The sequence below is a fragment of the Xiphophorus hellerii genome, chromosome 2, assembly GCF_003331165.1.
Source record: "Xiphophorus hellerii strain 12219 chromosome 2, Xiphophorus_hellerii-4.1, whole genome shotgun sequence".
Classification (NCBI taxonomy): Eukaryota; Metazoa; Chordata; class Actinopteri; order Cyprinodontiformes; family Poeciliidae; genus Xiphophorus; species Xiphophorus hellerii.
The window spans coordinates 21742386-21767640 of record NC_045673.1 but is presented as its reverse complement, the minus strand read 5'-3'; the positions used below and the strand labels follow the sequence as shown (position 1 = coordinate 21767640).

At 40.8% G+C, this 25255-nt stretch overlaps 2 protein-coding genes across 3 annotated transcripts in view; one reads left to right on the top strand and one right to left on the bottom strand.

Annotated features, from left to right (window-relative positions):
• LOC116736537 (cyclin-dependent kinase 17-like) overlaps positions 1-10625 on the top strand; it is a 35833-nt gene extending 25208 nt beyond the window's left edge. For both annotated transcript variants that reach the window (XM_032589033.1, XM_032589038.1), the window contains exons 6-17: positions 413-469; positions 755-869; positions 3551-3645; positions 3846-3908; positions 4191-4314; positions 4454-4574; positions 5480-5577; positions 5760-5865; positions 6649-6691; positions 7194-7284; positions 7413-7490; positions 9515-10625. In XM_032589033.1, the coding sequence (XP_032444924.1) occupies positions 413-469; positions 755-869; positions 3551-3645; positions 3846-3908; positions 4191-4314; positions 4454-4574; positions 5480-5577; positions 5760-5865; positions 6649-6691; positions 7194-7284; positions 7413-7490; positions 9515-9552 (1029 nt within the window). In that variant the 3' untranslated portion in view covers positions 9553-10625. The remainder of the gene's footprint in view (positions 1-412; positions 470-754; positions 870-3550; positions 3646-3845; positions 3909-4190; positions 4315-4453; positions 4575-5479; positions 5578-5759; positions 5866-6648; positions 6692-7193; positions 7285-7412; positions 7491-9514) is intronic.
• A 4095-nt stretch (positions 10626-14720) lies between these two features.
• LOC116707602 (ETS domain-containing protein Elk-3-like) lies at positions 14721-22977 on the bottom strand. The gene is made up of 5 exons (XM_032545018.1): positions 22638-22977; positions 20205-20413; positions 18920-19681; positions 16201-16323; positions 14721-15449 (listed from the first exon to the last, which is right to left on the bottom strand). The coding sequence occupies exons 2-5, from the start codon at positions 20409-20411 to the stop codon at positions 15351-15353; spliced, it is 1191 nt and encodes a 396-aa protein (XP_032400909.1). The 5' UTR covers positions 20412-20413; positions 22638-22977; the 3' UTR covers positions 14721-15350.
• Positions 22978-25255: the final 2278 nt, after the last annotated feature.

The window sequence follows — 25255 nt, the reverse complement described above, 5'->3', positions numbered from 1 at the left end:
AGACTCCCTGACCTTTCAGCTCGGCAGGAGCTCTTGCCTCTGCAAAGGCACCGCTCTCACATTCATACATGAACCAGCCTCAGTTTGGAAAGAAATTTAGAGAATTTAAATGTTTCATTCAGAAATCCACATTGATGTTTCTCCAGATCGAAGAAACACCAAACTGGAGATTGGAAAGCTCGTCATTGCTTAGCCTTCTTGTTTGCGAACTCATCCCTAAAGCCAAAAGCGAGCTTTCTTTTGTCACAGCTGATTAGTTCTGATTCGGTTTTGGGCGTTTGACCTCCTTACATTGCCCCTCGTCTCATGCTACCAGGCAGTCGTAAGGATTCGTCGCCATGTCTGTTAATGTTGTCGCTGCTTATAAAGATGCTTCCCACATTAATCTTGTTTGTCCTCTTCTTTCCTCCAGTCAGAAATCGGGTTCGGGAAGCTGGAGACGTACATCAAACTGGACAAACTGGGGGAGGTATGCTAGACGTCTCTCCTCTTGTCACCCGGGCGCTAACGATCTCATTTTGACTGATAAAACCAACACAGCTCCCTCTCTTCATTCTTTCTTTCTTTCTATTTTCTGGATTTTTTGCTTTCTTCTTTGCTTGCTTAATTTCTCATTTAATACTTTAAGATATACATAAAGATGCGAGCTGAAAAGCTGAACGTGTGGTCAGATATAAAGTTTTTAACCTGATGCTGCTTCTGTCCAGCAGCTCTGAGGCCTTTTTGATCATCCTCCTCTCCTCCTGCTCTCCAGGGAACGTATGCAACGGTTTTCAAGGGGAGGAGCAAGCTGACGGACAACCTGGTGGCGCTGAAGGAGATCAGACTGGAGCACGAGGAGGGGGCCCCGTGCACGGCTATCAGAGAAGGTGGGAAGACTTGGGCGTACAGCAACAAGCAGCCAAAGGCATTTTGCTGCAAAGTAGCAAATTTAATGCTAAATGCGGCTTTAGATTTTAGACTTCTTAACCTACGCACTAAATGCTACGTTTGACAGGAAGGCCCTACCTTTAACACATCTTCCCTACTGTAAAGCACAGTGGAGGCAGCATCATGCTCTGGGGTTGCTTTTCTTCAGCAAGGAAATTTTTTTTTTTTTTTTTGGGAAAAATATACCACAAATCATTTGTTAGAGATTTCTTTTCTCAGACAAATAAGGTATGTAGTGTGAGACATTTCAAAACATAAATATTTGTGACATTTTACTTTGTCCCTGCTGTAAAATGTAGAATATCATCACAATTTATTTTTAATAGTAATAAATGATGTATAATAGTGAACTGAGACCATCTGTTTTAGTTCATTTGTATCGTTTTTAGCTCTAAAATGTGGTAGTGGAAAAGTTTGAAAACTTACCTTGGAAACACTTGAAAAGTGCTTGAATTTTACTGTGGAAATAGTGTTCAAACCTTGCTAGTTGCCTAATTTAATGAAATCTTTAAATCATCCACATGTTGTGTAATATTTCCTTTTTTTTCTCTGCACATTTCAGCAGCAAGGCATTTCAAAGTGCTTTACATCATAACAAACACAAAAACACAAAGTCCTGCAACATAGAATCAACAATCAAAACATGACATTAAGTCCAATGTCATCAATAAATTTGTAATTGATTACGTTTCAAATACAATCCTAACCAGGTGGGTTTTTAGTCGAGATTTAAAAGAAGTCAGTGTTTCAGCAGTTTTACAGTCTTCTGGAAGTTTGTTCCAGATTTGTGGTGCATAGATGCTGAAAGCTGTTTCTCCTCATTTGGTTCTGGTTCTGGGGATGCAGAGCAGAACCAGAACCAGAAGACCTGAGAGGTCTGGAAGGTTGATACAATAACAGCAGATCTTTAATGTATTGTGGTGCTAAGCCGTTCAGTGATTTATAAACTAACAACAGTATTTTAAAGTCTATTCTTTGAGCTACAGGGAGCCAGTGGAGGGACTTTAAAACTGGTGTTATGTGCTCTATCTTCCTGGTTTTAGTGAGAACGTGAGCAGCAGCATTCTGGATCAGCTGCAGCTGTTTGATTAATTTATTGGACAGACCTGTGAAGACGCTGTTGCAATAATCAATACGACTGAAGATAAACGTATGGATGCGTTTCTTTAGATCTGGCTGAGACATAAGTGCTCTATTGTTCTTCAGGTGATAGAAGGCCAATTTTGTAACTGTCTTTATTTGTTTCTGTTCCTCTGGAGAAAGTTTTGGCACATCCACACATTTATCTGTTCTAAGCATCTGTTCAGTGATTGGATGGGGTCAAAGGTCACCTGGTGGCATCGTAATGTAGAGCTGTGTGTCATCTGCATAGTTATGGTAGCTAATATTATTTCCTGTTATAACCTGAACTAGTGGGAGCATATAAATATTGAATAAAAGGGGTCCTAGGATTGAACCTTGGGGTACCCCACATGTGACCTTTGACCTCTTTGATGAGAAGTTTCCAATTGAAACAAAGAAATCGCTGTTCTTTATGTAGGATTCAAACCAGTTAAGCACTGGACCGGAGAGTCCGACCCAACTCTCCAGTCGATTCAGTAATATGTCGTGGTCAACAGTCTCAAAAGCTGCACTGAGGTCCAACAGAACCAGCACTGTGGTTCTCCCACAGTCCGTATTTATATGGATGTCATTGAACACTTTTACGAGGGCGGTCTCTGTGCTGTGGTGAGCACGAAAGCCAGACTGGAAGGAGTCAAAGCGGTTGGTTATAGTTAGGAAGCTAGTTAATTGTTTACACACAGCTTTTTCAATAACTTTGCTGATGAATGGGAGGTTGGAGATCGGCCTGTAATTCTGCATTAGTGATTTGTCCAGATTGTTCTTTTTTATAAGTGGTTTGATTACTGCTGTTTTCAGAGCCTGGGGGAAAACGCCCGATGAGAGCAATGAGTTTACTATTTGGATCAGATCAGCAGCAATAACAGGCAGGACTTTCTTAAAGAAATGTGTGGGTAAAACATCCAGACAGCAGGAACTGGAGCTTAGTTGACTTATAAAAGCATCTTTCAGCATCTCTATCGCTAGGACCTAAATTAGGTTCTAGCGGAGCTTGAATTCATGGCGCCTGAAATGTTACAGCCAACAAAATATTGCATCCAGGCAGTCCTTCGCCTTTGTGATTTTGCAAACTGTTGAAACTACAGTGACTGTTGCAAGGGAGCTTGTTGCGCAGCTTCAGTCATTAGTTGCAACATTACTTAGCAACGTCTTCTACAAGCTTTGTCTGTGTACAATAAACTGGGTGGAATTGCAAAAAACTACATTTATCCGTGTTTCGCATCAAGACAGTTTGCTGATTTGCTTTAGCCCAGCACCTGCTCCCTGGGCAAAGATCCTCAGCAGAGGCAAGACATGAGAATACCCACATATTTCTTTAGAAAAATTAGGAGAAGACTTAGTTCTTAAATTGAATCATTGTAATTTTAACCCTTAACAGTCTTAAAACCACAAAGAACATCCATACTAGGTCAGAAATAGCATTTAGTCTCGTCTTAAATTTGCTTACTGTTTTTCTTTGTTGGATGAGATCACATCCTCTTCTCTTTTATCATCTTAGTGTCTCTACTGAAGGACCTGAAACACGCCAACATCGTCACTTTGCACGACATCGTCCACACGGACAAGTCGCTCACCCTGGTCTTCGAATACCTGGTGAGGCTGCCTTCACCTTCGCTGTCACCTTGCTCTCGACTCGCGCCTTCCTCGCATCGCGGATGCTAAAATTTATGCATTTCTTAACGTTTATTATTCATGACCTTATGCAGAGTCTGGGGGAGGCGGTTAGTTTACCAACTGTTGCAGTTCATGAGCTCCTCACCTCTCCGCTCTAACGGCCTCGCTCTCTTTTCTAGGACAAAGACCTTAAGCAGTACATGGATGACTGCGGGAACATCCTGAGCATGCAGAACGTTAAGGTGAGCCTGCCGGCCCAGCTGCCTCAATGAACTGTCAAGATTGTTTTTTTTTGTCTGCTGGTGTTGGTTTAAGAAACACTGCTTGTGTGCCCCCTGGTGGCAAAGTGTAGACACTGGAATAATCAGTGCAAAATGTTAAAGATTTTAATACTTTTCTGACCAAAGTCGGCAAAACTTAGATTGTTGGATGGAGTAGCAATTTACAATGCACTCACGGGCTTTTAATTGGATGATTTTCTGTGACGTGTTTGTCTTATTAATCACAGAAGTTTCTTCCTGTAGATTTTTTTGTACCAGATCCTGAGAGGGTTGGCTTACTGTCACAGACGGAAAGTTCTCCACAGAGACCTGAAGCCCCAGAATCTGCTCATCAACGACAGAGGAGAGCTCAAACTGGCCGACTTTGGTGAGGTCCAACGCCGTAATCACATCTTCTGTTTTTTTATTGTGAAAAAAATAACCCAATTCTCTACCTGACTTTTTAATTGAGGAATTTTCTGTGTGGTTGTTCTGATTTTAATTTTTTTTTTACGTGCTCTACACAGGCCTGGCGAGGGCCAAGTCCGTGCCCACTAAGACGTACTCCAACGAGGTGGTGACGCTTTGGTATCGGCCTCCGGACGTTCTGCTGGGCTCCTCTGAATACTCCACGCAGATAGACATGTGGTGAGTGGGCCTCACTCTGCGGGGAGAGAGTCTCTACTTCCATATGTCTGCACTGTGGAGGAAAGGGCTGATAGATTTCTAAAACAGGGAGATTTCCCTCTACACAGATTCAGTCTGGTCTGTGTGCAAACAGAGGTGTGATGCCTCCTCTCATTTTATTGTTTTCTCATAAAAGTACTTTGAACTTTGTCACATTTTATTACATTTGAACCACAAAGTATAATGTACTTTTTATTGCCCAACTCAAATTATGAAATGTTTGTGAAATTTAACTTTTTTTTTTTTTTTTCACTAAATCTGAAGAAAAAGAGTGAAAAGTTTTTGTTTTTTTCTCCATTTGTGTTCAACACCCATGAGTTAATACTTTAGTAAGCTTTAGTCTAAACCTGTAAGGTTTATTTGTGTGCCAGTCAGGTAAACCTTACTATTAGGTCACCACCACCATGTGGTACAGTAGCATAGTCATGGTGAGATGGTCAAAAGTTTCTGCCATGCTTAGTGCTTTGCATGGAAGCCAGAAATGAAGAATAATTTAGATAAAGGGGTTAAAGGTACTTCATATTGCTGCTAAATGTTTTTTGTATCGCTGTCTAGGCATATGACTGGATCTGCACTGATAAACTGTTTTGTTTTAATCACTAAAATTGATCTACAGTTCCTCCAGAGATCCTATGGAAAGAGTTTTTTTTTTGTTTGTTTCTTACTTGACAAAACATGGAAAGGTGTAGAATACTTTTAAAGGCTAAAGAGTTCACCGACGCTTTGACGCTGTGTGAGTTTTATGAGTGACGAATTGAAAGCAGCCTCTGAATGCCCTGCTCTGGGGAACCCGACACCGAACGTCGGTGAAAGTTGAACTCGGTCGTCTCTTGGTGACCCCTCTCCACCATCTGTCGACCTTTCAGGGGAGTGGGCTGCATATTCTACGAGATGGCTGCCGGCAGGCCCCTGTTCCCCGGTTCCACAGTGGAGGACGAGCTGCATCTCATCTTCAGACTGTTAGGTCAGTGCTGCCCCCTGGTGACGGGGGAATAAAAACAAACAAACTTTTTGAACATGAGCCTTTAATCGCATCAACCATGGCATGTAAACCCCTTCACCACAAACACACACACTTTAAGTGCATGAAAAAGCCCCTCCAGCTGGCGCAGTGAAGCCTGACTCTGATTAAATGTCCCCACACAGGCACTCCTACAGAAGACAGCTGGCCTGGAATATCCTCCATTGATGAGTTCAGGTCCTACAAGTTCTCCAAGTACAAGCCACAGCCGCTAATCAATCATGCTCCCAGGTAGGACAGATATTCATTCTCTGTTACACTGCAAAAACACCAAATATTACCAAGTATTTTTGATCTAGTTTTAGTGCAAGTATCTTGAATGCACTTGAAATAAGACGAAAATACCTTGCAAGTAACTCTTCAGCAAGATGTAGAAGCTTGTTTTAAGTCAGTAATTCCTTAATATTGATGAAAAAAGTACTAGTTAGTGAAATAATCTGCCAGTGGAACAAGACATTTTAATTTATGACATAGGACAAAAGTCAGATTATTTAATTAGTACTTTTTCATTCATATTTAAGGAGTTATTGAGTTAAAGCAAGCTCTTATTTATTGCTGAAAAATTACTTTTAAGTTAGTTTTGTCTTATTTCAAGGGTACTAAGATATTTGCACTAGAAACCAGACCAAAGATACTTGGTAAGATTTTGTGTTTTGCACTGCATCCTTCATATGAGGGTTTATTTTTTTAACAACCTTCACACTAACATAACCTCCCGCTTATTTCTGGCAGTCCTCTTATTGAAAGTGGGAATGAGCAAGTATTTGTCGTGATGCCGAGGTACAGCGGTAGAGCTCACTGAAAGCAGTTTAAATGGTAGACGTTCGTGTAGCTGGGTTGTTTAGCTAGGAGTGTGTGTGCTTTGCCACTTCCTGTAAGGAAATCCTGTGGAATAGTTGACTCTGTTTGGCCGAGTTTCCTTCCTTACGGCCGCCAGCATCTGTGAGTCACCCCACCTTACTGACCCCACGCCCCTCTTCTCTCCCATCCCCCCTCTTCCCCCTTTCCATGCAGGCTGGATAACGATGGAATCGACCTGCTGTCTTCATTCCTAAAAGTGAGTCACTAACTACCTGACAGAAATGGTGCAATGCTAACAGCAGAGCAGATTACTATTAGGATAATATTTTTGTTAAAGTCACTGCAAAGAACACAAAAAGTATTTTCAGTCAAATATCTTAGTGTCGTCTTATTTCAAACATACTAAAGTACAAGTAACTTTTCAGTACCAGTTAGGAGTTTAAGTCAATAATTTCTTAATATTGTTGAAAAAGTATAAGTGAAATCATCTGTCAGTGGAACGACACATTTTCCCCAGACTTTACTTATAACTAGTATTTTTCATCAATATTAAGTAATTATTGTCTTAAAACAAGCTTGTGTTTCTGGCTGAAAAGTTACTTGTAAGTTGTCTTAATTAAAGCGTACTAAGATATTTGCAGTAGAAACCGGACAAAAAATATTTGGTAAGATGTTGCGGGTTTTTTTTGCAGTGATTCTTATGCCGTCTTAAGCTGTTCTTTAATAACCGTAAGCCAACCCTTTGTCCCAAATTTCAGTACGAATCCAAAAAGAGGATCTCTGCCGATGAAGCAATGAGGCAGCCGTACTTCAGGACCCTCGGGCCGCGCGTGCACACGCTGCCAGAGAGTGAGTAATCGCATTGTGATGCAGAAATGCAGCCAGGGAGGTACACAGCTCACGAGCTCTTCCAGAGAGCGGAGGGGATCGGTCTGAGCTTTTATACCGAAAGGTGACAGACTGTGTCTCATCTGCAGACATGTCCATATTCACACTGAAGGAGGTGCAGCTGCAGCGAGACCCCGGCTACCGGAGCTCCTCGCATGCAGAATCAGGTGAGATGCTCAGAGGAGCCATGGGATTCTGCCTGGCAGAAGTATTTATTTATTTGTTTTGTGCTATAACCGTGAACTGTAATGTGTTTTATTTGGATTTTGAAGTAGAACATGGTACACGATTGTAAAGTGAGGATGATGGGATAAGGCTGCATTTTTTTATTAAAATATTATCTTCAGTGAGGCATGTGTTTTTGTAGCCCATAACACGTTTACCTTTAGGAAGCAGCACTCTGTCTCTTCCCATCACAATACTTATTTGTGCATTCCCCACAGCATGATGCTGCCACCACCCTGTTTCACTTTAGGGATTTTACACCACAGACGGTCTTTAGCACCATGACGGTCTTGGTCGTCATGGTTCTCTTTGTTCTTTAAAGAACAGCTGTCTTTATACTGACATTAAATTACACAAAATCTGACACAAATACACACAAATACTAGCATTTGTAGTTGCAAAATATGAAAAATTTAAGAGGTGTGAACACTTTTGCAAGTTGTTTTGGTTCATATTTCATATCAGTCAATGGGAATCAGAGCCACAGTCACTGATGATGGTTTGCAATAGAATTTGTCTTTTTAAATTCAAGCAAAACAAAAATATTTCTAGCATTTATTACCAAACTACCGCGATAAATGACCTTAAGTAAACTGTAAAGTGGTCTGTTTAGGAGGGGAACAAACCTGCAAAGGGATGAATTGACCACAAACTCACTTATTATTCATTTATTTACTTACATAAAGCCTTGAAAATAAAAGCATTTAGGTTTCCAAGAAGGTATTGGCACAATAACAACTGTGACGAGTACTTAATAAGGGTTCCAGTACATTACATTGTATGAATGTAATAATTTCTAATTGGCATGCAACTATAGTGAAAAAATCTTTGGAATAAAATATATTTTACCAACACAACAACCATAGAGTTGTGCAGTTTAACACAAATATTATTTAGGTTGATATCATTTTCCAGCAAAGCTCAGGTTCAGTTTCACATTCCTTACAATGGTTCGATTACCGCCTCACGTCCAATCAGCAAAACACTTACTCTGCCTGACTAACAGGCCTGAAAAAGCAACACATCATGTCCTGATCTGAAGAAATTCAAAAGCAGGAGGAAAAACAAACTCATTGACATCAAGTCTGAAAATGGCTACAAAGACATTTTAAGGTTTTGGGACTCAAACTACCCACTGGAGTCATTACCCACAAGTGGAGAAAAAGAAAGAACCTTCATAGCAGTGGCTGACCTAACAAAACGACTGAATGTGGGGGAAAAAGCAACTCATTTGGGAGGTAACAAAAACCCAGAACAACATCTAAGGTGTAAAGTTAATATTTCATTTTGGAAATCTGGAATATGTGACAAAAAAAGCGAAGATAGATCAAATCTGTGAGGGTGTAAACTCTTCTGTCACATCTTTTCAAATTTAAATTCAAGCTACTATTCTGACATTATTTCTTTCCTCATACTTTATGCAGTCTATGTGCTAATGTTATTAGCACTTATTTAATATAGAAGTAAAATGGAGTTGCTATCAGACTAATAATCAGTGGAGATCAGTAACATACAAATTATGTTTCAGCTTCCTGAAGGAATATCCTGTTTGTCAGTGGGATACTACGTGAATTAAAAACCAAATGGTGCACTGAAGTACTGCTAATCCTACTGGATTTATTTATATTCATTAATCCATAGTTACATATTGCAACTAGAAAATGTAACTGTGGATTGGTCAACGGTGGTTATAAAAATCCCCGAGTCTCCACATTGTGTTAAAGTAGCCTGACCGCCGTGTGAAATGGCTTCAAGCCCTAAACTGACTCATTACCCACAAACCTTTGCGTATGCTAACAAGAAAATGCAACATGTTGCTTTGTTTTATGTTTATTCTGATTATTTTTTTGTATTAGTTTAGACACTCACCTTCAGGAAATCCCGCATCTGGCTTTAAAACCATTTATTTTAAATCACAGAAACTAAATGGTTCTAATCCGTGTTTTTCCTCTCTTTTCTCCACCAGGCAATGGGAAGAACAGGAGACAAAGCATGCTGTTTTAAAAACTCCGGACCGGACTGTGGTTTTACTTTTTTTTTTTTGATGAGAAGGACCTCCTTGAAGACAGATCAGTTCAAGATGGATGGATGGATGAATGAATGTGTTTTAATCATCTTCATCACTCCTCTTCCTTCCTCCCCTCAAAATACTTTGAAAAGCTACCTGTCCACAGTACGACTCCTTCCCACCCCCATCCCTCCATCCTTCTCCCAGGTTCAGCCAAGCCTGGCTCCAATAAGAGACGTTATTTACTGTACATTTATATTTATTGAATTTGCTGCTAAGTCAAACTACTGTTTAGAATTTAACTGGCTCAGTCACTTTAATGAATACATGCCATTTGTATAGATTTTTAACTTTTTTTCTTTTTTGAGCTTTGAAGTGATATATTTTTGAATTTTAGTTGTTGTTTTTTTAGTTTTCTTTTTCTTTTTTTTTTTTTGCTCACTGTTAACATGTTCACTCCCACCTTGAAAGCTCCTTGTTGTGCTGTCCTGCAGACAGCAATGTTTCTGTAGCAACTCGGAGGAAGGTCAAAATGTTCTGTCTGTTATAAACGGTGCTGCATAAATCATCGGCGACCACTTGCTCTGAAGGCTTTCAAAGCCAGGTCTCGTATGACAAGTGATAACTTTCGTCCTGACGGGAAGATGATACCCGAGCTGCAAAGTGCAGGTTGCGTCCTAGGATGCTCGCGGTCATGACCAATGAGACAAAAGTAGGGATAAAGAAAATGCTAACGGGCATTACTGGAAGAAATCCTCGTTGAAACACCTCAATGTTTTGCTTTTTTCTGGGGGACATGTAATTTTTTTTTTCTTTCTCAGCTCCATCTATATGTTGCATGCCACAGCTAGTGAACTCCTGAAACAGGAAGACGCCATCTCTAGTTCTGCCTCCCCCTCAGTCTCATCGTTCGTCTGCCAGTGTTACAACAGATGTTTTGTATGATATTCTTTAACTTTATTTGTGAATAATGAATAACAAGTGTGGGATTTTGTTGGAGATGATTCCCATTTTTGAGGGTTTTTTTTTTTTTCAGAGTAAAACAAATTAAATTTAAAGTTTAAACAAATGTCTTGTTTTTGTCTTTTACATCAGCTTCTGTTTCCCCGAGAAGTGTTCATACTCCGTGTAATTTCCCACCTTCCTCCATCGTACTTAACTATTGCTTTCGTACGAAATGCTGCTAGTTTGAAACTCTCCTCACGGCTCAGTCTGAGCTTTCAAGCTAGCCAATCAGCAAACAGAAGAAGTTGTGAGCAATGACGTCAATTTGCTTAGAATTGTACTCGCTTGTAGTTTTACCATTGCCATTTTACCATTTATTTTGTAGAGAAAAATCTACAAAATCAATTGCAATTTATTTTCTTTTTAAATGCGTTTTTTCCACAAAATGTTTTGACTTTTCAAGTTTAGAAATTTTGTTGTTTTTCTAAAACATTTCTAGGATTTATCTAACAATTCTGAGTTTTTTCTAACAAATCTTTGACGTTATAACCATAAATGTACTTGTTGTTGTTTTTTTTGTGGAAAATTTCAGACCTTTATCTAAAAATTGCCTTTTTACAATGGCCCTGGTACACAGTCGTAATGGCTCAGCTTCCGCTTTCTGGGAAAAGCGGCTCAATCTTTTCCGATCTATTGAAAAAGGCTCTTTACACTGGGTGTTTGCAGGGCTTGTCCAAGGTAACAATTAATGATGTACATCCATCCGAAGCCCCGACAATAAGCTGGAGAAAGGTTTTAAGATGTTCGCCTCGTTATACACAGATACGAAGGTGAGTTTTACTTTCTTTAAACTTTGTGGCTAACATTAGCTTTAGCTTATGCTAGACATTTTTCTTGTAAAAATGTGCTATTTAAGTATCTAAACATTTTTCATCATTCATTAACGGACAATGTTTTTACCTTATGTTCAAGTATATTATGTGGTTTATTGTCGTTAGTGTCAGAGACCAAGTAACGGATTTTACAGTTCAGGCTTTTTGCTTCTGAAGCCTGAGGAACAACAAGCCCATAGCTTAACAATAGAGCAGCTCTGGTGTCGGAGTTCTAGTTCAGCAGACTGTTCAGGTTCAAAGTTGTTGCTTTTAGATAAATCTGTCCGTGTTCCTTAAGGTCTCTGTGTTATTTTGCTTTATTAGTTTTGCATGCTTCTTGTGAAGCAGCACGGTGTTTACAGCAGTGTGTACAGGCAGATCAGTAGCTCGGCTGTCTGGCTCTGGTCTGCTCTCTGGTTCCCATAAACTCTCTATCAGGCTGAATACAGAAGTGATTCCATGGAAATAACACAGGAGGCTCCTTTACCTTCGTCTTTAGGCTGAAGAAGCTGATCATGAGTGAAGTGAAGGCTGTAAACTTTGCTGTGCTGCGTTAGCTTTAACTGGTAGCGACGAATATTTACAAGCCATCGTCTTCTTAATTCAGGATCGTTTGGAAATCCATGAAAACTTAAAAGCCCATTATATTAGGAAGACAGCAATGTTCATAGTATTGTTTTATTTGCTTCTGAAATAAGACTTTGTCTTTTCTAGCTGTCATGGTAACTCAAAGCGGAAAAAAGAGAGCCGCATTTGCTCATGCGGTTGTGACGTCAGCGCGGCAGGTGCAAAGAGCCCATTGATAATTTGAGTTACAAAGTCACATGTATCATTACCCATAAGTGCAAAAATTGCGAAATTCCTTTTTTAAAAAAAAAAAAGTAAAATATCACAAAAATGTGATTCTGTTTGCAAAAAATCACAAAAAACAATCACGAAATGAAGGGTCCGATTAATGTGAAAAGACATTAAGTATTGTTTGATTTTAAGAACTTATCTATTGCAGAAACAGTAATTTATTAATATTTTAAGTTTAAGGGTTTTTATGGATATATGTTTGCACAACCGGCCATTTAATGACATCCAGGATCTCAAAATGGCCCAAAATGAAAACGAGTTTTACTCCTCTGTGTGAAGCTGTGATAGATGAAATAATCTGCAACATAAAACATTCCTAAACTAAAAAAAAAAAAAAAATTGTAGTTTTACCAATGACGGCGGTGGAAGTAAACGAAGCTGTTCAGGCCACGATGGTCACATTCTTCAAATATTGAGTTATCATCTTGTTCGACCTTGCCCTTTCTCGTGGCAGTGGAGGACGGTTGTTTACAGCGCAGTCTATTTCCGGTAAGCTTCATAGCGTCACGGCTAAACGTTAGCGGCCAAACATTAGCATTAGCTTCTCAATAGCCGTCCAGGGTCCAGGCACGCTGTACGAAGCAAAATGTTGAACAAGAGCTGATTTTTTTATTTTTTAAAGTGCAAACATGTATTTTAATGGGATTTTTTGTAATAGAACTACAAAGTCTGACATGCAGTTTTTATTCTGCCTCTTTTAATCTGACGCCCCGAGTAGAACCCAACACAAGCAGTCAGGGCCGGCCCAAGGCAAAGTAAACTAAGCAGCCGGGTAGGGCCCCGGGGCCACTAAGGGGTTGCCTCAGTGGAGCTGATTTATTTTTTTTTCTAGTAGTAATTTCTATGTCATTATAATATCAAAAACACACAATTTCACTATAACGAGATTTGGTTTTACAATAATATATATTTGATAATGTATGTAGAAATCATTATTTTATGGATAAAAAGAAAAAAGAAAATTGCTCTTGGGGGCCCCTGGTGGCCGCGGTAGGTACCGCACACTTTGCCGGTGCAAAGCTGCATCCAAACGTCCAAAGCTCCGGTCAGAAGTTAAGTTAGCAAAACAATGTCTCAAAAAAGGACTTATTCTTCAGGGAGGGAGAAAAGAAAGAGGAAGAATATAAAAAAGTGAAGCTGCTAATAGAAAATTAGCTTGATAGCGACCTGGAACGTCCAGTTCAACAGCCAAACATTTATGCTAGCGTCTTTGTGTTTGTGTGAAACTGAGTTTATGATCTCTGTATATTTCTGAGGTATTTTTAGCTTCAAAACGCCGTTTGATAACAATTAAAACTTCTCAATGTTTGACATTGTCTAGCAAAATGTTTCTACATCAGGCTACATGGCTGCTACATCAATTAGCTGCTCTATGCTGTAGTTGCGGATTTGTTGTTTGCATAATCATTTTGTGGCTAAACAAACATTATTTTTACATCAACTTCTAAGTTATGTGAAACTTCTGTTAAAATCTTTTGAAGGCTCTGAATCAGTCCAGTACCGGTACCGGTCCACATTCTCAGCGGAGAAAGACTCACCTGGTATAAATTACATTTTTTAGCTATTGGAGTAACGCTTAAGAGAATTTAATTTAATCAAAGAATGTCATGAATATGTGTGTAGAGCTGCACCGATTGCAGTTTTCTGGCCGATCCCTGGTTATCGATCTTTAAAAAGCCTGTTCTGCTGATTTTGATTTTGGTTGATTTGAATTTTTTTTTTTGTCTGAAATGTCGCTAAATATAGCAAGGAAGTCACTGAGTTGGCAACAGTGGGCTGAATATTGTTAAGTGTAAACGTTCAGACCCGACCTGGTGGGCCGGTCTGTCAGTCAAACCTCTCACTGCAGAGCAGAAGAGGACAGAGATGATTTATAAACCTTTGCTGATGAAGATCAGGTAAGGGATTAAGATGGGCTTCACATTTAAGTATCGGCCGATCACAATCCCCCCAAATTAAGGAAATCGGCGCCCAGAAATCAACTGGTGGATAAATCAGTTGGCCAATAAATGTGTCCTATATTATACATGTATATAATGTAAACGGCACTGTCAGAGATGCAGTAGGTTTATAGCAGGTGTGTGAATGATCTAATGATCGGGCTGCTGATTGCAGCCAGTCCATGTTGTTAACAGAACTAGAGGACCCCAAAACCACATTTCGCTTAGGGCCCCATGGAGGCTTGGGCCGGCCCTGCAAGCAGTTTTCTTCTGAACTAGATTAATTTAATCTAGTTCAGAAGATTGTCCAGTACCTTAATCAGTACTGGACTGATTCAGACCCTTCAAATGATTTTAACTAGATTAATTTAATCTAGTTCAGAGACGCATGTTAGACTTCTCATATTTTACATGTAAAAAAAAAAAGGAAAAGTTGCAAACCATGTTTCATTTTCCTTCCAATTCCTAATTATTGCCTAAAATCTCTATGTAGGACAACAGAGAATGAATACTTTCAGAAGGCTGTTAAAATAAAATAAAAACCTTACGTTTTCACGCATTCAATGCCTTATTTATTGGAAATGACATTTTTTACAATACAAAACATATACAGAATGCATAACTGTATGCCAAGTCCAGTATTAAAAAAAGTACATAACTGTTACAAATTTTGTATTGATCAGAAATCTCGTCTTCATTTAAAAGATTTTGTAATAAAGTAAAAAAAAAAAACAACAAATAGACAATAAGGCACAGCTGGTACTATCAGGAAAGCATAGTGCATACATTACATTACCACATTGGTGAAACCAGCAGTTTCACCTTGTAAAGAGGAGAAAAATAATGTTTGTACAAGATTAAAAAAACAAACAAACAAAAAAAGTTTCTGCAGAGAATGAGCCTGTCCGTGGATAAAATGTGTTGTTCCTCTACCACAGACGTCTCTGACGTCCTGCTGTATGGCTTTTTACCAAGTGCTTTCAACAACTAGAATCTGGAGCAACTCAAGTGCAAAAAGGAGTGAGGTCACGTCTCTTTATTGTTTTTGTTGGGTTTTTTTTAAGCTGAATTTGAACATGAATTCGACCGCAAACAGACAACTGAGAAACTTTAAACGATGATGCTCGGTGTTTTTTTTTTTTTTTTCTTTCTTTCTTTCTTTCTTTCACAGTCCCTGGATCAGGATTTGTGGGTGGCGGGGGACAGGAGCAGGGAGGAGGGTGTTCCTTCCAGGTTTGGGAGGGGGACAGGCATGTGTCCGTTGATTAGGCTGGGGAACTGCGGAGGGAAGAGAGAGACGAGGCTGAGAGTTAGCGGGTGGCTGCTTTCCGGTAAGGAACTGCAGCATTGTCACTGCTCTGCTTTCCTGTTTTTTTTTTTTTTTTTCCTTCCTCTTTAATTTTTAATTTATTGTTCCTCTTCCTTTTCGTCTCGGTAACCCTAAAGCTCCACATCAGAATGAGGGGTTTGTGTATTATTTGTTCAAAACATTGTCCACCGTGTTATATCTGTGTTTGCCTGAAGAGATGGTGTCTTCGGTGTGTGTGGGTGTGTGTGTGTGTGTGTTTCATAAATGAGGAGCAGCTCTCAAACCAGTCCACCCTGTTCAGCCTGGCTCCCCTGGGCTCAAACAGGAAGTATTCACAGGATTTCCTCTCCCTCTCACAAGCTCTGAAACAGGACACCTCTGCAAGACCCGCTTCCAAAGTCTGAGCATGTCTCTCAACTCTCGGTGTGTGCCGCTTTGCAAATAACAAAAAATAAAACGTACTGGAAATCTTCTTTTTAAAAAGCATTTATAATCAAAGTTCTGCTGAAAAGCAAAATCTTAACCAACTTTTTTTTTTTTTTTTTTTTGCAGAAGCACGTGTTTTACCAGCATGCCACTTCCTCCTTTGTCTGTTTTTTTAAGAACTTCCAGTAAATAATTACTCTCTGTGTTGCACCTTCTGTTGTTCTCTTCTGCTACTTTTGGCCCCTTTTATCTTCCGCTTATCGGCGCCACACCCACACGCGCCGCAGCTCTTACCTGGAAGAGGGAGCCGTGGCCCTGCAGCCGGGCGGGGCTGAGCGGGGCGACGGGGCTCAGGCTGCTCCAGAAGTGGATCCCCGACAGCAGCGGACTGTGAGCCAGCAGCAAACCCGACGGAGTCTGTGAGCGAGAAGTCCAAAACGTATGAGGGATAAGACCGGTAAATAAAAATAATTTAAAAAAAAAAAAAGTTTTCCCCAAGACTGAAGGGGAAACGGAGTTGGGACAACGTTGCTCTGAGAGGTTTCAGTAATGTGAAACATGCTGAAACGGTAAATGGATGCGCTTTGGCGTTTGGAAAAACAAACTGAGGGAGCAGGAAGGAAGTCTGTGGTTTCTCCTCCTGAATACAGGGGGCTTTTGGGGGGTAGTGGGGGGCATTGATCCTTAAGAAAGAAAACATATGAAATCAATTTCTACATCTATTCCCCTCCCCCCCTACACACACACACACACACTTCTCTCCCTGTGTCACCTCAGCGACGTGAGCCAGAGCTGCAGAGGACGGACCCAGCCCTGCTCCCATTATTAATGGAATTATTGGAGCATATGGCATCGCTTAGGGACCACCCCTCCACCCCCCTCTGCTCTTTTACAGCCCCACTTGCTGAAGATTTCAGTAAACTGCTTGTTTTTCCTCTGATTTCCTCCACCCGTAAACAGACAGCGGGCTGGAAAACTATTAATACCTTTCTTAATGCCGGTGTTGCATGATCTTTGAAAAAAAAAAAGGCCTCCAAAGTAAATACGTTGTTATTTAAAACGGATGATCAAATATTAGCTGATGCAGAACCGAGTCTGGATTTTTGCCACAATCCAAAAGTGTGCCACCTTCAACAAATATAGAGAACATGAGCATCATAGAGTGACTTGTCGGGTCATGAGGCAGCTAATTTAGTAGGTTTCCATTATTTATGAGCTAGCTGACATTTTAAATGAAAATGTGACTGATATTTGACTCAGCAACAGACCTGTTGCTACAAGGGCTCCTTACCTGTAGCACAGCATTTTCTAAGAAGCATATTACACACCTCTTTGAAAAAAAAAAAAAAAAAAAAATAGGACAAACGGTCGTTAAATCAATCTGTGTTGGTGTCAACATTTATGTCACCATGCAAAATTGCTTCCCTTTTTTCTGGGAAAAAACAGGTTGTCAGAATATTCAATGAGATTCTTCTTCTTATTAATTATTTTTAACTACAGGTGCACCGATTGCAATTTTCTGACCTGCCGATTACGATTTAGGCCGATGCCGATTTTTTGCAGTCTGAAAAATCCTAAATATGGCGACAAATCAGACACAGTAAATTTATAAAATACTTATAAAATACCTTTTCTGACTCATCTAAAACTCATTTTAACCAACTTAATAACTTAAGAATCCCATTTAAATAAATTACATTTTTTAAATTAGTTTGTATTTACTTAATGAATTACATTTATACCTACCTAGTAAATATCATATTATATTTAACTAACTTTATAATACAAGTCATATTTAATCTACTTGATAAATTTAAGCATGTTATTTAATGAACTTGGATTAACCTGTACAATAGTTTGATAAATTTTATTTTAAAATTTATTTATGGTATTTGATATATATATATATCAAATAGCTTAATAAATTGTACTACTTAAATTATGACATTTTGTAAGCGAACATTTTTTTTAATTTTTGTTTCAATTCCTTTTATCTACTGAGAGGTTTTAGCGACGAAAATAGAACAGCAAAGGAAAATAAAAATAAAAAATAGCTTGTGGTGAATGAGTGTAATCTGGATCTATTAAGGACTCTTAAAGCACTGCAAAGATCTGCTGCTCTCAGGGATTAGTTGGCTGTAAATGCTTTCAGCTGGGTCCAACACTGAAAAATCTGACATTTTTTCTTAGTCATTAAATGCATGAATACTACGAACTCCCGTAAACTTTGATCTATGAACACAAAATGTGCTATGATGCACTTTTTTATGTTGGAGGAAAATCCCTTTGATAGTACAAGGTAATAACCTAGTAAATCATTTCATTTTGTGCTAAATTCACATCTGCAGCATTTATTTTCTCTCCTAGGTCCGTCAAAACTGGAATTAGCAGGGCGGACTTCAGCGAAAACCTGGAAATGGATATGAGCCAGGAAAAGTTTGATCAGAACATCCGTTAAGACGGGAACCGCTTTCTTGTGTTTTCGTGATTTATGAGCTGGACCGCTTTCGGCTGGAAGAAAGTGACAGAATCCGGTTTGACTACTGGTGCGGAGAGTGGGAAAGAGAAGGGTGTGGCAACATGTTGTGGCATGTTAGAGGTGAAGGTAGATTCAGAGCCCGGTTCACCTCATACAACACTCAGCAGCCGCATCATCAAAACACCTTTCTGACTATGTTTAGCTTCATCTAAAGTGACTGACAGGAAGCGGGACCTTTGGTCTGGAACGATTTAGAGGGATTCAGTTTCGATCCGCTGACTGTTCCGTTTGCTTCACCTGTCCGTGGGTTTAATGTTGTAGCTGCTTGTGTCACTTCTGTCTGAGCATTTGATCCCCTTGAGGGTGGAAAACACCTTAGGAGTCTAACGTAACAGACTCAGGGTTTTCCCATCATTCTTAAGCCAGTGACTCGCATCTAGAAACAAGGAAATGGTGTTGCTTTTTTTCCCACACATTGGGCTTCCTGATGGGACTTTTTAAGATAGCTGTGCGTGACTGAGATAAGCGCCTCACCTGTGCGGTGAAGAAGGCAGGAGTGAGGGAGCCGGACGGCAGCGCCGGGCTGTTGAGGGCGATGGAGCCGATGTCGCTCCCCGCCAGGAGCAGGGACGGGCTGGAGATCTCCAAAGCTTTCGGCTTTTTGCTTTTGGGTGGAAGTTCATCCCCTTGGTCCCCGCTGCTACTCCTCCCACTGCTGCTGCTCCTCTTCTCAGGAGGCTGCAGGGCTCGCTCCCTGTGCCCAGAGGAGAGATTGAGCGGCTGAGGGTTCTGGTCCGAGTCCTCCGAGTCCTCTTCCTCGTCGGCGGGGCTCCAGCTTCGTCTGGGCTGGGTGTGCGGCGAGGAGGACGGAGAGTGGGAGTGCGAGGGGAGTCTGGATGCCGTGGGGGAGGCGTAGGATTCTGACTTGACGGAGGGAGGGGAGCTCCTCCCGCCGGTGTTGGCACCGAAGCGGATGACGGAGCGCGGCTCGTCCTGGCGCTCGCGCAGGCTCCTGTGCAAGGAGCTAATTCTGAAGGACGAGTAGAGGCCTGAGTGGAGGTAGTCCCTTTGGCACTGCTGTGCCCCCAAGGCTGCGAGGGTCCTCCTTTGGACCTCCTCCTCACTGTCCTCCTCCTCTTCCGTCTCCACGTCCAGCTCAGGCGCGTCTCCCTCTTGGAGGGGAAACCTTCCAGAGGCTAAGCCCATCTCCACCGCCTGCGGATCCATCTTCAGGATCTCAGGAAAGGACACAAACTTATAGACAAACTTCTGGCCGATCACCTTTTTGATGATGTTCTGCAACACAAACATTAGCAACAATGAAGAGAAAGTGGCTGAAGTTTCATTACAGCGTCAACTGCATCAGTCGATAGTTCGGTAGACTCGGTTCAATTGGTGACCAAGGGTCCATTTGCACCAAACGGGTTTTTCAAACGATTTAAATTGTTTTACACAGCGTAGTGCAAAAGTGAAAATGCAACAAATGTTGCAATTTTGGTCCCAAATCGAACCGAGTCTCCCGGACTATCAGGTGTGAAAACACCTTTATAGATGGACCAGATCTGCATCAGAGTACGATTACGCATTCAAACGAATCAAACTTTCCAAGAAAACGAAATAGAGTTGGATTAAAGCAGACTAAACAGGAATGGTGTGAATGCAACCTAATAGGAAGTAGGAAGTAAAGAGTATTTTCTAGAAACTACCATCTTTTAATGCAATTTTCAGCTAAAAAAGAAAGGAAAAAAAACTGCAGGGGAACAATTAGTCAGACTGTTGCATAGGAAGAGGTAAGCGGCTCATGATTGGCTGGAATAACCTTGTCGTAGTAGTAGCGCAGGGCTCTGCTCAGCTTGTCGTAGTTCATGTTGGTCTTGTTCTTGCGCAGCCCCCACAGCTTGGCCACCTCCTCCGACTTGAGGAGCTTGAACTCGCCGTCCGTGGACGTCCAGCAAATCAGGTGCTTGTGGCTCTGGTCGAGCAGCAGCTGCAGCAGGAACTGCCACAGGGTGATGGCGCTGTCCATACCTGCAGCCAGCGGAAGGCAACACTTTCACTCGCATCACTCTCACTTTCTGATTCAAATGTATTCCTGCCAACACGGCTTAGCCGCATGCAGACTGAATCTTGTGTGTGTGTGTGTGTGTGTGTGTGTGTCTGGGGGGGGGGGACGGGCCCGTCTGAGCGCAGGCCGTCATGAATAGAACAGTGTGTGTAAAAGAATATGGTGTAATGTAGCAGCAGCAGCAGGGGAGAGAAAAAAAATACAAGCAGGAACAACAGCTCAAGCCAGAAATATGCTGCGGTTCAACCTGGCCCTCTCTCCACAGGAAGCATGACGGGCCCAGGGTGGGTTATTCCTTTAATGGAGGAATGTGCAGCCTCCGAGCTCCTGTCTGCCGACTAGGAGCTTTCTGTCCCCAACAACACGACCGCATTAAAAATCCTGCATCCATTTTGCTTTTTTTTTGTTTTTGATCTAGTTCTCACAAATGTGGAGCTCAAATGATCAGTTTGTTAGCAGATAAGCAACAGAGGATCGATTGGTTTTGTGTTACAGAGTAAATATGTTTGGGGTTTATAAGAAAATAATAAACTGGTGTATTGATAATGGATTGTAATTCAGCTGAATAATGGTATGTATTTCAGGGTATTTCTTTACCAGCTTGACACATTTAGAGACTAGGAACTTTGATTAGGCCATTCTAACACATGAATGAGCTTTCACCTATAGACCGTTCCATTGCAGCTACGGCCGGGTGTTTTGAGTCGTCCAGCTGGATCTTGAGTCTTTGTTCAGCCTTCGTCAATCTTCCCATCAACTCTAACCAGCTTCCCTATCCCTGTTGAGGAACCCCATTCACACAGCATGATGGTGCCACCACCATTTTTCACCGTGTGGATGGTGTTTAAAGAGAAAGTAATTCAGACCTTCAGTCTCGCCTTTCTTCTTCAGGTCAATAGACTATTGACAACTTTAAACCTGACAACCTTTCCACAGTTCTATTCATTTAAGGTCCTGCAAAATGCACTGGAGTTTGAGGTTATAAGATGCCAAAATGTTAAAAAGGCACTGTTTACACAGATTGATTTAACAATTATGCTATCTGAGAAGCAACAAGTGAAAAACTGTGACAAGAGAGAAGCTTTTTTTTTTCTTCACCGTCCAAATAGGACTGGGACCGGTTTTCCGACACAAGCGTTGCCCCAGAGTCTCCTGTCTGCCATGTGAAACCACAAACCTGTCAAAGTCAGGACTTCCTCCTATTCTACTTCCAAGGACAAATGGTGAGGTGAGGGGATCTCACAGCAGGGGTGCATTTCCCCGATCCGGCCACACTTCCCACTCCAATCCCAGAGGGAGGAGGTCAAAAGATCATATCATTGTCCCGTCTTCTCAGGTCCACCCAGTGACCTGCTCTGAACCTGGACTTCACTGTGGCTGTTAGACAAAGACAAAGTGAAGCTTGTTCGTTCAGGGCCAGCGAGCTGAAACGCCTGTAGGGCCGAAGATGCTGCACTTCCTGATGCACAAGCCTCACAACATGACTGACACAGTGATCTATAAGAGAATGGTGCTAACCTAGAGCGAGCCTGGAGATCTGGAGACATGTTGCTGCTCTTTCTAGGAACATCTCTGCTGGGGTTTTTGGGGGGGAGGAGGAGGTGAAGATGAGGAGTCCTGCTGCTGATGCTCGGATGAAGAAGAGGTCTTTCTCAGTGAACACAAAGCCACGCAGTGTGTTGGCTGAACGGAAACTCCTAATGAGATTAGATGGTGTATGCAGACATTACTTGGCCATGACCAAATCTGCTCTCTTCCTGTTCACAGTCGGTGGAAAAACGCAGTCAGAAACCCTCTGAAAAGCTTCCCGGAGCGCCGTGGAGGTCTTTAGGAGAGTCAAGTCCCGAGCTCCACTTTAGAGAGCCTCCAGAGGGTGTATGTATTCACCCACGGAGGTCTGCTTCATCCTCCTGCCCCACTGACTCATTTTCAAGATGTTGCTCGGACCGGAAGAAGGCACCGTGTCCGACTCGAATCTCTACTTTCACAGCCTGAAACTCTTAGAAAAGTATTTCTAAAGGAAGTTCACCAAGAAGCAGAAGCTCGTAGCCGCGACACTTTCTAATAAAGTGGGCAATAAGCACCGCTGGAACTTCTCACTCTGCATTGTTCCCGTCTCTGCAGACCTCCCGATAGCCAACAAAGACCCCTTTTGTGTCAAGAAACGCCAGTTTTGATTCACTTTACCTGCGATCTCCGGCTGGGTCTCTTCACTCCGCGAAACTTTACGTCGAAGACTGCGTGATCCCTTGTTTTTCCATGCTGACTCCTGGTCTGCACGGTTGTGCTGGACTGAAATCGGATCCTGGGCTTTTTCTTTTTCTGAGCAGGAAGTTGGAGCAGGCAGACGCAGAGCCGGCTGACTTCCTCTCCCCTACGATTCCCCAGGCAGTTAGCCGTCTGTGTAAACACACGTTTCCTCCCCTCCTCGACGGCCAGCAGTGGGCCTACTCTCTGTCGGCACACACGCTGGCGGAAACTCCTACCGTCCGTGAACTGACATCACCGGTAGCGTTGTGATGCCTTCAGGAACGCCTCGTTGGCTTCAAGCTGCCGCAATTACAACGGGACAAAAAAAATCTGGTGATTTATTTTTCCAAGCGTCAGAACCGAAGTAGGTAATGTAGCCAAAAGTTGTACTGAGGTAAGAGTAGCGCTAATTCAGTGTATTTTGTTTACTCAAGTAAAAGTAAAAAAAAAAGCAGCCATCCAAGAAATGACTCAAAAGAGTAGACAAAGAGAAACAGACGAAAACCTAAACATAAATGCTGTTTTTTTTAAATGAAAAAATATTACAAAAATAAATAACATAATTAAAAAATTTAGGCAGAAGAAACACTTTTATATTTATATATATACAGTACAGACCAAAAGTTTGGACACACCTTTCTAATTCAATGGGTTTTCTTTATTTTCATGACTATTTATAAGGCAAGAAATCCCACTTATTAACCTGACAGGGCACACCTATGAAGTGAAAACCATTTCAGGTGACTACCTCTTGAAGCTCATCAAGAAAATGCAGAGTGTGTGCAAAGCAGTAATCACAGCAAAAGGTTGCTACTTTGAAGAAACTAGAATATAAGGGGTGTTTTCAGTTGTTTTACACTTTTTTGTTTAGTGCATATTTCCACATGTGTTATTCATAGTTTTGATGCCTTCAGTGTGAATCTACAATGTCAATAGTCATGAAAATAAAGGAAACTCATTGAATTAAAAGGTGTGTCCAAACTTTTGGTCTGTACTGTATATATATATATATATATATATATATATAAAACAGAAAAGACTGAAAATAACAGTTTGTAGACTGCAGTCTCACTTTAAGATAAACTGTTGGTTTGTGTCTGATGCATTTTTGGTTAAAACATGTTTGTTCTTCATTTCTACTCAAGTAAGAGTAGCAATACTTTATAATATCATTCAAGCAAAAGTGAAAGTACGATATAAAACACTACCTAAAAGTATTTAATTCCCCAAAGCACTGTTCGTGGATTACCCTGACTTTACTTCACCCAACAAAACCATTTATCCATTTTTTACTAGTTTTGACCTGCTTTACTGTAAAGGTGTTAATAGCATAAAGGCTCTATGAAGGTGGTAGTTTTTAATACATACAAGGCTTGTTGCTCTGGGCAGCACCACAAGTCTAACAACAGTTGCTGTTATGTGCAGAGATGCATGTTTGGTTATATGCCAAATTTTCCAATGTACATCCTAAATATGTACATTTAAATCTATTATGTTTGTTGTACTCCAGCTATGCAAATTTAGTGAAATATCTCCATAACAGCAAAAATACAAGAAGTTCATGTTTTTATGTACTTGTAAATTAATTCAGGCAGTAAACGTTAAATAAATTCTGGGGTGTAATAATAACAATAACACAACAACACAGAGAACTAAATTGAATATATACTTGGATACTGTAAGCCAGTCCTGTCAGGGAGTCATAATGCAGAGCAGTATGGAAATCTTAAACATGCCCCACACTCTCCACACACCCGGTGTCTCTATACTCTGATCATATTATTTTCAGGTAACAAGTTAAGAAAACATTACAGTTTATGTTACAATGTATATTTAGACGTTTGGGTTATTTCATCAAGTGTATGCTAATGCAAATCGCAATCCATTTAAGAAAAGGTATGGAACAAAGCAGGGCAACCTAAAACATAGGTTTACAAAATATATATATTTCATTTATATTTGCAGTAAAACACCTGTAGTCTAGGGTTCTTTGATGGGTTATTTAGCCCTACTCACTCTAAATATATCGGAAATACATGTATTAAAGATAAATTTATACTCGTGTGGATTCAGATCTCCAGAAAGCAACAACTTCAAAGATTTAACCATCCAGCAAGTGACGATGAGACTTGACAATTTATTGTAGTCATTTGATCAGCAGGGGGCACTGTTGAGCACTTACAGCTTCGTCAGGTGAAACATTTTCCAGCAGTTTTATGTGATGCATAAAGTGTTGAAGAAGCTTTATGTGCCCAGACCTATTTAACACTACAGATAAGTGATCAAAGCAGAAAAAAACTTTTCTTTACATTGAATTATATAACATGATGAAAACCATGCGGTCCAGCAGGCAGAGACATTGTGCTCGTTAATCTGTTGAAAATGACAATTATGTCTTTTCAGATATAGAAATTTGAACAGAAAAAAAAAATAGTTTCTGGAAGTTTCTAATGTGCCAACAAGGGTAAGTTTCAGAATAATCGTTCCCTGCTTAAGTTTCAATCTTGTTGAGATTCTTCTCTGGCAGATTTCCTGGTGAAATTAAGACGCAACAG

Excerpts from the sequence above, each read along its gene's own strand:
- LOC116707602 (XM_032545018.1), bottom strand. The coding sequence starts at position 20,411 with ATGGACAGCGCCATCACCCTGTGGCAGTTCCTGCTGCAGCTGCTGCTC. Across the intron at positions 19,682-20,204 it reads TGCGCTACTACTACGACAAG|AACATCATCAAAAAGGTGAT; the intron begins GTTATTCCAGCC and ends TTTGTGTTGCAG. Across the intron at positions 15,450-16,200 it reads GCCACGGCTCCCTCTTCCAG|TTCCCCAGCCTAATCAACGG; the intron begins GTAAGAGCTGCG and ends TTCCCTCCGCAG.